Genomic DNA, 12680 nt, shown 5'->3' with positions numbered 1-12680 from the left:
CCCATCTGTGGTTATATTATTTTTCTCCAGCTACCACTCACGTGACAATGACAAAAGGAGAAATTTGAGACGACATTCTGCTCCTTGCTGCCATGCGGGGATTTCACGTGGTTATTCACACAGCTGCTGTTGTGGGCTATAGAAACACTGTGCCCTTTTGGGAAATAAGAGCTGTCAACGTTGGGGGTAAGCTCTTTAAAACAAGAAATTAAATACAGCCTTAAATTCACACACCTTGGTGTAGTCATACAAGAGGCTATGACAAACACATCCTCTCTTATTTAGTGCTCCCTTGTCCCCTGAAATTCAAACACATCACTCTACTACAAGATGAGAGAGGTGCCCAGGACCTTTCCCTTGCAGGGGGAAGTTTCTGCCTTTGCCCCTCTGTCCTTGCTCAGGGCAGGCCATGCTGCTCTTCTCCACTGATAAAGGTTCATCTTAGGAGGTCAGATCTGGACCCAGCTATTATACCATTGTTCTGGTCAAGGGTATAACTTTCACTAATAGTACTGAGGTGATTCAGAACATGCCTGTAGTGGTAAGAAACCATTTAGTATGTGACAAGACAAATTAAAAGTTAACCCCTGTTCTAGATAGCTTATAGCTTTCCCAGGACTTTCCAGGGGAAAAAAAGCCCTACAATACATACCAGCACAAGACTCTACCAGTTGAACTGCATCCACACTGTAAGGGAGTGATGTTATAGTCGGTGCTCACAACTATTTTGTATCTACAAGCCATGCATAAGTGAGAGCTGCACATTTTCTTCCTATCACCAAGACCTGATTTCATGTTAGGTGCAAGATCTGCTTAAAGAAAATTTGTTCATAAATCTAGGAAATAAGCACAGGCTATAAAAATAATGAAACCCCTATTACAGCAGCAATTCCAATGGCACCTCAGGCTGTTAGCTACTAAAATAGTTGTTAACCACAAGGAAGGAATTTTATATATTTTTTATATACATATATCTCAAACTCAATTACTGCTTACTGCTTCTACTATTTGCTGATACATTCAAGGGCAACATTTAAATTCCATCCTTCTTTTCATTGCTGTAGCTGTTTTCAAAACCAGATGCTTTTAAGAGCCTGTGTTGTGCATGTGTACTGAGAATATTCAGAGCCTGAGGGTTCCTGCTACCTTTTAATGGCTTTGTGAGATCTTCCTCTTCATTGTCTGCTTGCTATGAGCAAAGTTCTTTAGTGTAGTGAGGTTCTTACAGATAGCAGTGAGCACTGGGCAGCTCCCCTATTCAGCAAACCAAACCTCTTGCAGATGTTTGCGACATTCCCAGAAAACCACACACGCAAAGATTTTTCCAGTGTGACTGAATGCCTCTTTGAGGAGCACAGTTTGAGATGTCTTAACAGATGCCTTGTTTTCATACAAACTGTTCTGCATTTCTGCCTCCCCTTGGATGGATTCATGTCCCTAAAATGAGCTGCTGCCCTCACTAGGACTGCTCAAAATCTTAAATTCGGAGATTAGTCTAAAGTTATCTATTAAAATCATAGAAGGTAAAAGAATAAAAAGGAACTAATAATTTGATATCTGCTGTAGACTTAATGGAAAAAAACAGGGTCAGGACAGGTCAACTATATAATCCTCTAGCTGGCTCCTCTTTGTAAGTCAGGCCACAGAAATTCATCCAATTAGTGCCTTAAGCCCAACAATTTGTGGCTAAATTGGACTATGGCTTTTCAAAAGACTTGTTGCCTAGAATTAAGGACTGCAAGTTAATGGGCTATCTATCATGTCTTTCAGGCAAGCCATAACAATGTTGAAGAGTACTAGTGTGGCCGTGGTTAATCACCATTTCTGGCAATCTTCTGCTTTGATTCTCTCCTGTTTCAACCACTGGTTGCTGAAACCTGTTATAGTCTTGTTGACTAAATTGAAGACCCCTCTTCTACAAGAATTATTTTTTTTCTATCTAGTCACTGAAAGACTTTTATTCAGCTTTTTGTTAAAATTAATGAATTTTAACTCAGCTGCTTCCAGCAATGTTTCTCAACAGGGGTTCTCAGTTTACTTTATGTGCTGTGATAGGCTCATGGAGAAGCAAATGGATTATTTTCCACCAGGTCTTCTTCATGCTCTCTGAAATTATCCTAAACTCAGGATTTCCTTGATAAATTCAGATTTTGCCCTAACAGCAACAGGGAAATCACAAGCTCTTCCACACAAGAGCTGCAGCAAGGCTCAAGGGCAGAGCCTGATTAGCCAAGTATAAATAGCATGGAGATTTCTGGAAGCCAACCCTATGAGTGGCTTCCTTTTAAGATCTGCCTTATCAGGTTTGAAGGTCCTCAGTATGCAACCATAGTTATGCTTTTGTCATTGAGGTTCTCGTAGAATCAGCTTGAATCAAAATCACAATGAATGCAAAAACCATTCCTGGAAGAGTCATAAATCATTTAAACCCACCCCCTCCCCATAAATCCCCCAAATCAACTAAACACACACACACACTGACCCACAGGTTCAGCCAGAACAACCTTTCTTAAACCAAACCATGCTTCAGTTTCATCTGGATTTCATGCAGACTTGTAAGTTGCCCCCACGATTTCATTTAAAATTATGCATCTACCAGGAGGCTATTGCAGTGATTTTCACCCTATAGTCACCCTGCAGAACTTCTGCAGAGCAATATATTCAACTAAAACAACAATCCTTTTTTTGCCAGAAGGCTGCAATTCACCATTTGACAGTCTGCCCATGAATCAAAAAAAAAAAAAAAAAGACAGAAAACATGGAGCTTTGCTCTGCTGAGCTGTCAGCTTCCTTTTTGTTAGCAGCTATTAAGTCCCACCGAAGTCAGTTGTCAATAGCCATAGAGGTTAAGCCACATTATAGCTATAGATGTAACTGCTACTCTCACGTTATAAACCATCCATGCCTGTGCAAACGTATCTGAGGAACGTGACCTGTGGCTTTACAGCTTTTCAGCCATAAAAAAAGATGGATCTGTTCCAAGTCAGAATCCCAAGCCTGGAAATCTTTTTTTGACTTCCATGACAGGAATCAAGGCAAGGTGGTTAACATTTATTCTTCCCAACCTGCCCCAGAGGTACTGAAAATGTGTTAAGGGCCTGCTGTATCCTGAACATCCTGTATGTTGTCCACACAAGCTCCATTGCTGCAGTGGGACCAAATACCTTGCATGAGCCCATGTTCAGGTGAGGCTAAGCAAATCTTCTCCATTACTCTGGGTCTTCAATTAAACAGTAATGAAATTGCAACCAGATGGAGGTTTTTGCCGTGGCGACAAAGAAGATATGTGCTCCCCTTCCTGTCAATTCATCTTCTCTTTCTTGAAAATCCTTCTTTGCTGTGTTACACTTTGAGGAACCATACCTTTCCCAACCGAAACTTGACCAGTAGTGGAAACCACTGATGGCAAGAGCTGGTTGAGAGATGTATGACCCAACTGCATCTTCAGGCTGTCTCCCATATGTATGTCCCTGCCTCTCTAAGCCCTAAAATCCGTTTCAGGTAAGTTCTCAGATTCTTAAGGTTTGTGATAAATTGTGTCAAGTTGTATCTTGCTGTTGGTTCAGAGTTTTTGCTCTCTCCCCCCAATGAGTCAACCCAAAGGACAGGTGATGCTCTACTATTATCAACCCACTTTCCCTCCTTGTTTGAGCTCCACAGTGGATTGCTAGCAAGCCTGTACTCAGCTCCTATTATTAAATGTGGTCAAATGTATACAGATTATTTTAGCACTATTTCAGAAGAAAGTTAGTTGGTCACACAGTCTTAGGGGACAGATGGATTTGGTGTGAAGTTGCACTGCAGTATTCATGTGTAGTTACACTCTCTGTGACCTGGATCTGACCTGTATATCACACCCTTCTATCCCTCAAAATCCTTTTTCTTGCTAACACGCTTATGAGGGCTAATTCCTGGGATTTATACACTTTGGGGCATTATGCTCAACCTGTCTCTCTGTATGTGGCTCCTGTGAGACCAACCCACAAACCTAGAAGAAGCAGCAGAGTTTTAGAAAACCTCCTGCAGCAAAGGTGGGATTTGGAGCAATGCAAAATCACTGGTCAAAATTACTATTTGGAGGGGTTTTGATATCCAGAACTGACTTTCACTATCAACTGAAACTCCTGCTCACAATTCAGCATCTGGATACCTTTACTATGCATGGGGAAAGAGTACTTGCACCTTGAGAACTGAGGAGATATTTCTGAAGACCAGGAGCTGAAATTTTAAGTTAAATTTGAAGTCAGGTAGAGACAGCTGCAGTCTGATACCACTATAAGGTTCCTTGATGATTTCAAGCATGGTTGTAGCCACACAGACTGCTCAAACCATGGAAACTTGTGTGCAGGGAGAACTGGCTCAAAATCAAGTTTTGTCCCTACAAGCAGCCAGCCTCGACACAGCTGGCTTCAATCATTTGGCTCTAGAAATTTGCACCCAGCTAGAAAAGGCTAAGACGTAACTTAAATTGACCTACAAGCCTAAATTTCATACTCACAAGTAAGCCAAGGCATAACTCAGTTGTTTTGAAAAGTGTTTAAGGACTCAAATCTGTAGAACGAATGTCTGGTCTAGGGAAAAAACCATGAGAACAGTGAACCTCAAACCATATGGGATCATGAGCACTATAGGCACTGTGTCACTGAAAAGCTGTGGAATTTGGTCATTAGCATATCTAAATAATTTCTAAAAATGAATGTAGATACTGGCACATCCTTGTTAGTATTTTAGTCCTGTGACTCGAGGTACATGTGAATAGATGCCTTAAAACATCTACCCCAAATCTTGCCTGTGAGGACAGTCCTTTGGCTTGTAATGATGGCACCAGTGGGTGCAAGCAAAAACCCATCTGGGGTGATGCTTAGAGAGTTACACATGAACATCTTCTGCCCACCAACTCCTAATCCTTCCCCACCACAAATGCAAATAAAACCACCACCTAGAGCCTTTAACTCATTTTGCAGAACAGGCTCAGGTTCTCCCATGGTGCTGAGAGAAAGCCGGAGAAAGCGGTCCTCGTTCTCCGGTGATTTTGCTTTGAAACTAAGGGAATTACATAATGCAAAATGAGAGAAGGGTCAGACCCCAGTAAAAAAAAAATAAAATCCACCACTTATTTCATAGGGAGCCCAGCGGTGACTGGAAGCGATGTAATATGGCTCTGTTTTCATGACTGAAAGCACAGGTGATGTGGCTTTCCCCTGCCTCCACTTCTCATCTTCCTCATCCCCATCCAATCTGTTCTGCTTTTCTCCCTCACAGTCCATGATCCTGCCTGCCTGCCTTTTTCTTTTTCTCTGTCCTCCTTCTCCATCATTCCTCATATAATTTTATTTAATTCATTTTTACATGCTTGGGAATTGACACAGACAAAGCATGATTAGTCTCTGGACAGGGTGATGGGTGCAGGGATAATGCTCACACCTCAGCATCCGACAATAATAGAAAATGCCTCTGTCAGTCTCAATCCCTCTGAGACAGTCACCGCTGAGATACCTTCTGACAATGCTGCTCCAGTCTTATTAGTGTTCAGTTATCTGTGATCGTTTTGAAAAGCAAGAGCATTATGCTGAGCTCTTTGTTACTACCAGGCTTCAGAAGGGGTGGGGGAAGGCAAACATGAGCAGAGCTCTGCAGCCCAGGAACAGCAGGCATGTTTGCCCCCTCTGTGAAGCTGCTGCTTTTTAAAAGCTTTGTAAGGCAAAAAATAAATTTGGATTAAAAAAAAAAAGAAACTAATTAAAACTAGAACTTTTAGATAACCCCCCTAATTGTTTTAGGCCTCTCCTGGGCTTGCAACAAATCACACACAATCAATCTCTTGTCTTGCTTGTTTTCTGGTTTGTCTTTTGCTCATCACCCATAAACACAGGAAAGGGGAGGAGGGTTTTGTGATAAAAGCCCATGGTGTGTGAGGAGGCTGTATTTCTGATGCTCCTAATTTATTTCTGTTGCTGAAGCACAAGAAGGCCCTGATCTCAGCTGGGATATCTGACACACAAGATACTAGATTGCTGAGCAGGAAAGAGAAAAGCAACAGTATTATCCACGTTTTACCCATGGAGAAGTGAGCATAGAACAGAGTAAGCAAGTTGCCCAAGGTCAAACAGGGAGCCCGAGTCAGAGCTTGCTCTCCTGAGGCCCAGTGTTTGACAAAAAGATCTTTGCTGCATGAACTCATCAGAGGTCACTTGACCCTTCCAAAAGCCTCATCTGCAAAAGAAGCATGACAATTCTTCATTACTCTGTGTGGAGGTACCCCATGTCTGGCAAAGTCTGGTGCTTGCCTAGGCTGAATTTCTCTAGGACAGCAAAAGAGAGTAAATTAATTTAAAAATTTAAAGACAGACTCCTGCAGCATGCAGAGGGAGAAAGAGCTCCCATACTAGCCATGGCAGTGGGAGAGCAAGTGGCCACAATGTATTCATGGAAGGTCCTTCCCAGTGCTTCAAACAAGTTTTCTTTACTCCCCTGCTCCTCCAGAGACCACTGAATCTGCTTAACTGCATCCTGCAGTGGACTAATGTTGATCTAGAACCACTGGGACAAAATGGCCAGCACCCTGCTGGGGAATAGAGCTGCTTTCTTGTTTCTCCTTGGAATTATTTCAGGGCCTGTGAGGCCAGTTACATTATAGATCCCATGGGCTTTCCTCCTTGCGGCTGTAAGTTAGGAGCTGAGGAGCAGCTTGTCATTCATAGTACCAATCAAGTATCCCCAGCATGGCTGTGAGCACTTCATCATGGGTCTGCTTCTTCGCTCTTCCCCTTGAGCATAATTTGCTAAGGGAGATGAAGGAATAATCTCAGCACAAACCTGCTAATTGCATGTCTTCCAAGAGACCACTAGCAGCTCTATCACATCACCAGCAAATATCTCCCAACTCTAATCAGCTCTGTGAGAAAATCAAGCAGCAGCTTCTCCTTTTAGTTTATGGCTCATGAGAGAATTTTCTCTACATCTACTGAAAAAATGAAGTAGGATTGCTCTCATTTTCCTGCCCTCCATCTTGTGCTCCTTCCACCTTGTTCAGCCACTTATGAGTTGCTTAAAAATGTAACTCCACTGCCTTATAATTTGCCTGCCAGACTTTTATTTGCTTCAATCACGCTACTAGACAAGAACAAATCCAGCTGACAGAAATAAAACCACTACCCTCATGCAAACCTGCCTATGAAGACCCAGAACCACCTGGTATTTCTTGAGGCCTTATTTCTTACAAACTGCAGCATGGATATCAGATTCATATAACTCACAACCAGTGGTAAGTCCCTGGAGAGCAGAGATTGCAGAGTAAATCACGTTGTGACAAATGTCTCCAAGCCCTGTGCTCTACTCCATCGTCTCTCACTGCCTCTCACAATCTATTTCAGAGGAAATGAGGACACCAAATACAGTGTAAAAGTGGAGCTGCCTTATGGGAAGACAAAGACCGTGGCAGAAAAACCTGCATTAGAAGCCAATGGAAAAAAGGTACAAAAGTCAATGGTAGCCCCCGTGGTATTACAGCACAGGATGGGTAGGACAGAGATGGTTGGAAAGACCATGTATCCAACTGCTGCCTTGACATGATGCATAAACCGCATTGCCCTAAGCTTACCAAAGCCTGATATTCCCCCATTATCAAGAAGCTGCCAAACTCTTAAAAGATCAAAGGGTGCTGCCCTTTGAGCCCGTGCTTTAACTCCACCAGGAGTGTGACTTTGGAAAGAGCTGTCTTAAATTAGGGCCTAAGAAACCAGGTTCACCTAGTTCATACTGCATAAAGGTATAATTTTCAGACGTGCCCGAGTGATTTAGGAATCAAAATTATTAGTGTACCCAGAGTGAGCCACCTACGTAAGCTAGCTGCCTAGTATTTTTAGACTCCCAGTGGAGTCAGCAGAAAGATGAGTTCTAGAGGATGAAGCAGAATATAAGAATGAGACTTCTGTCCTAAATCACTGCCTGGAGCCTCTCTCTCTCTCCTGGTTACTGTGAGGCCAGCCAGCTTAGCTGGCTTTCTCTGGTACCTGATTTTGGTTGTTGCAAATACTCATTTATACATCACAACTGCAGAAGAGTTAATGCCACTAGCACCCTCCATCCAACATCTCTCAGTGAGCACCACATAGATGCAGGTGTGTTATGAAGACAAAAAAAAAAAAAAAAAATCAAACCAGGCCTCTCCTTGTATTTTTAGGGACACAAACCAGGCCCTAAATGTCCAGAGCACCTCTGCAAATGTTGACTCCTCTAGCCCAATATTCCCAGCTTTTGGTTTTATCTGGCAAACCCAATATCGCTACAGGAGATTTCATCTCTGAATCCACTACTCATTAACATCCATCCCTGATTTTACAGCTGAGCAACGGTGGTAAACTCACAACCTGTATCATCTGTGCAAACACAGAGTATGGAGAGAAAGCAACGTTTCTTCAGGAGTTGTATTTGCTTGCCAAAGCCAGGAATAATGTGTTGAACTACCTGGAGCCTGAAAACACAGAGCATAATTACACATATGTGGGTGAGTGAATGATTGACCTCTTTGCATGCGGTACTACCACACCGTTTTAAGTCACAGGGGATTTTACATAGCTGAACCATAATCTTCCAAGACAGAGGTGAGTATGGTGAATGAGCACAAATATTTTTATAGCCACAAAACTTAGACTGGCTAAAAGAATTTTTGAAACAGTTGTTTACATTCTCCTGTTTTTCCTGGAAAGGATTTTCTTTTTTCCTTTCAACATAGGGAAAAAGTTTGTTTAGAAAACTGAAAAAAAGTCAGCAGGGAAAAGTATAGAGATCTAATCTTCCTTTTTCTAGGTAAATGTTTCAAGGGATATATGGGGGAAGAGAAAGAGAAGTTCACACAGTATTTTAAAATTTTTTTTAGTTTGAAAAGACAATTTCTTCTTCATTAGAAAAAAATAAGCTAACACTACTTGTAAAATTCCTTGCAGAAAAGGCTGTACTACATAACTGATTTTAGCAAGCACAAGAAAACACAAAACCTAGAGAAAGAGTTTGTTGTGGTGTTGAATGTATTTCAGGGGAGTATAACTCACCATTAAATCATGTAGTTATTTCCGTGCAGCACACTTCTATGTCTTCTTCCAAAAGTGCAGATAACAGTAGTTTGAAAATGCTGTTAGAGAAGAATCAGGCCTAGATAAATCAAGTGACTTCTTCAAAGGCTCACAGCAGAGCCAGGAATAAAACCCTCGAGCACTGCCTCCCATTCATCCTGCTCTCACTACAAAACACTGCCCTTTCACTTCACATGAACCAGTATCACAAGGCACATTAATTGTCCAGCTCAAAGGGGAGACCAAAGGTTTAAAGGATCTTGGAGGTCTGGATTAACTACTCAGTCTCTCTACAGTACAGCTGAGTAACACAATGAGTGCTTTTGCTACTTCACAGCACTGGAGCTGGCAGATCCAATGTACTCATTCTCCAGTAAACAGGAAAATTTATCTCATGAATATCTGTTTCTCTCCCCCTCTTATTTCTCCAGGGAACGTTGCATGGATGCATGTTCTTGCAGCAAGGAACTTGCAGTTGAAACCAGATTTACTCGCAGAACAAGTGTGTTATTCCTATGATGACACTCCAAACAAGGAAAGGTTTTCTGATCAGGCATCAGCTGTTGTCCTCTGTGGACCCCTCAGTCAGACTAGGCTCACACATCCCTTACTGGAAGATGTGGTTAGTGATGTAATTGCACAGGATGATCAGGGTCATTCTGTACCCTATCTGGAAGCCACAGCCTTTCCAAAACTTGTCTTTACTGAACGCTGTAGTCACCACCTCCTCCTATGAGACAGACAAAGCCTCCAGGTATTTTGGGTACAAACCTCTCTTCACATGGAAAGAAAGCAAGCACAGAACAGCACAGTGGTTGGAAGCAGCTGCAGGGAACCTGGAACGACCCCAGCTTCATGAAAAGAACAACTAAGCAGCATGTTTGGGGTAAGGAGAGAGCTTATCACCCCAGGTGCATGCACACAGACGCAGGGCTTGCAGGACTCAGCCATTCCCACTGTGCCACCACTGCACGGGCATCGCTCGTGGGAACGAGAGAGACAGGTTCAGATCAGAGACAGTGCACAGCAAACACCTTTTTGATAAAAGTAGATAACCACTTTCATTCCACAGCCTGATGAACTTCCATCTCCTTCCATACTCAGCAAACGGATCTCTCCCTTGCCACAGCCTTGGGCAGCTGGCGGGATGGCCGTGCCTGGCTCATACACTCACAGGATCTTCAGCAATAATTTTGGGGAAGACAAGGAAAGCTCATCAAGTTTTAGGGTTTAATACAAGGAAAATATAACTCCCTTTTTGAGAGCTACCTTTTTCAAGATGCTTCCTATTAATGTGTGGAATATCGCATCTGTTTTGAAATATTATCCCTATAAAAAGAAACTTCCACTCTCTTGTGCTAACAATTTATAGGCTGACTTTACTTTCTAATTGTTTGGATGGATAACTGATGTCTAAAAGCCTCGAAGTGAGATTCATATAGTTTGTAGCTCAAAATCTCTTACCTTGCAGCACTCCAGCAGCAAAGCAAAACAGATTAAAGCCCACATTCAGCTGCTGCACTGGCAGACAGCGACTTTAGTGAAGGCCTTAGGGGCTGTGTTTATGCTAAATAACGTCTGAACTTCAGGAGGAAGAGGTCATTTCAACTCATCCCATGGCACTGGACCTACAGAGTCCATCTGGGAGCAGTATTTCACAGATTATATTTTCCTAACACAGTCAGGACAGGCGCTTCCACAAGATTCACAGCAAAAACTGGTTTGTATCAGTTTATCACCCGCTCTATTTTTAAGACTCACAGAAAGACTGGTAAGCCTACATTAAGCACAATAGAGATTTCAGTTTTCACTTGAGCTTGGAGAAATGGGATATTTTTACAATACTGGTTCATATCTAAAATCAATTCTATTGGTATCACACTTCTGTGTTCTGTAAATATATACCCATCTCCCGAGTTTTCCTACAGTAAAAGTGTACACGTGTACAAATAAAAGCTTATTTTGATTACAAGTGCCTTAATCCTCCTGGAAAAAGCAAGTTTCAGCATGGCATCCTTGATAGAAATTATAAAAATTCGCTTCTTATTAGTCACAGTAATTACCCAGGAAGGGAAGCAAAGCAATACAGTGTGAGTTGCCAAGTTAACTTGACCAAAATTCACATTCACAAGAGAATTCTTTGCAAAATTAGCTTAAAAATAAAAAATAAAAAATAGCACTGGTAATTCATTAATAATTTAATATAATAAAGAAAATTGGGGGGAATTATTGCAATTTGTTCATAAAGAATTTGTGAAGGTGAAGTGAGTTATCAGTTCTCTACTTTTTTTTTCTCCTACCATTTGTGCTGGGAGGTTTTTAACAAAGGGAGTAGTAAGATTGCTGAGTTTTCTGTTTCACCAAAAACTCTTTTTGCAGGTTTTTGCCATTATTCAAATGGTAGATGACAGCTTGATAAGAATCTGACAAAGAAACAAACACTCAATTTCTCATGCACGTTGCCAGAGTATCGCCACAGGACAACAACATTGACCTCAACAGGTTTTGATGCTTCTGAAACCTTGGGTTTATCTTGCTGAAAAAGAGCCACTGGGTGGAGCTGCAAGTCTGTGAGACAGGTAGCCTCTCCCCATGAGTTCAAGTGTTGCAGGCGCTTTTGCTTTAGGTGGTTTTTAAAAGAAAGGAAAGACCTGCCCAGAGAGCGAGGCTGAGGGATGGGGCGGGGGTATCTGACCATCCATATTTGGGCTCAGTCTGTGGTATTTGGAGTTTTGGACTTCCCTCGGCTGGCTGGGTGCAGTCATCGCCTTATCGTCATGTAGCCATGTAATCAAGGAGCCTGAGGAAATTATTTTTCTACTCTGGACTCATTAGAAAAGAAGTTTGCTTTCTGTTTTTAAAAGTAGAATTAAATAAGGCACTCTGACCTTTGATAAAACTTGCCTAAGTATAAGAGCTGATGCTTTCAGTCCCTTTCAGAGCCCTTGGTATATTCCCTTGTGGGATTTGGAGGTGCTGAAGATATCAGATGGGACAGCTGTCAAGGCCCAATACTATCCTAGAGATCAATGCTTTATAAGCTTGCCTGCTTTCAGAAACCTTGCTTGGGAACCTCATTATGCTTTTGTTCCTGAACTGCTCATCATCACCTACGATTTTGATGCTTATCTGGATGCAGATGACATGAAGGATAAGGAACAGGGATTTTTAAAGGTAGTAAAGTGCAGGATTTTTCAAAAGTATCTGAATTAGTTGGCTGCTTAGCTTTTTTTGTACCTGCCCACCTCCCAAGTTTTGACAAAGCAAGTAGAGGATTCCCTTTCCCTGCTCATGGTAGAAGTGGGGGAAAAAGTTAGACAGCAAAGCCTCTGTGCTGTTTTCCAAAAAGATGAGTAAGCTTCCTTTGGCTGCCCTGCATTTTGGCTCCTCCAAGCTAATGCTGCTGCAGACTTCCTGTTAGATCCTTGATTTTATCAGATTATAACTTGTTTTCTCCTGGCAATGCTTTAATTCTTTCTACTGCACTGGGTTGTCATTGGCTTTTCTTTTCAGGGTCTCAGCCCTATTATATAACAGCAGCAGCAAAAAAAAGAGAAAAGAAAAATATTTCAGATCTGTTTCTACTTCTGGAGAGGAGCCTTTGTGCAC

General features: G+C 42.0%; 1 protein-coding gene across 1 annotated transcript in view; it reads left to right on the top strand.

The window, feature by feature from the left end:
* Positions 1–9943, top strand: part of LOC113487249 (3 beta-hydroxysteroid dehydrogenase type 7-like) — a 13825-nt gene extending 3882 nt beyond the window's left edge. The window contains 6 exon segments of the mRNA XM_026861728.1: positions 31–186; positions 3077–3185; positions 7374–7473; positions 8344–8506; positions 9503–9600; positions 9602–9943. Coding sequence (XP_026717529.1) covers positions 31–186; positions 3077–3185; positions 7374–7473; positions 8344–8506; positions 9503–9600; positions 9602–9943 — 968 coding nt within the window.
* The last annotated feature ends 2737 nt before the right edge of the window (positions 9944–12680 follow it).

Source organism: Athene cunicularia, assembly GCF_003259725.1.
Source record: "Athene cunicularia isolate RWA chromosome 19 unlocalized genomic scaffold, athCun1 chr19_part1, whole genome shotgun sequence".
Taxonomy (NCBI): Eukaryota; Metazoa; Chordata; class Aves; order Strigiformes; family Strigidae; genus Athene; species Athene cunicularia.
This window is presented reverse-complemented; position numbering and strand designations above follow the sequence as displayed.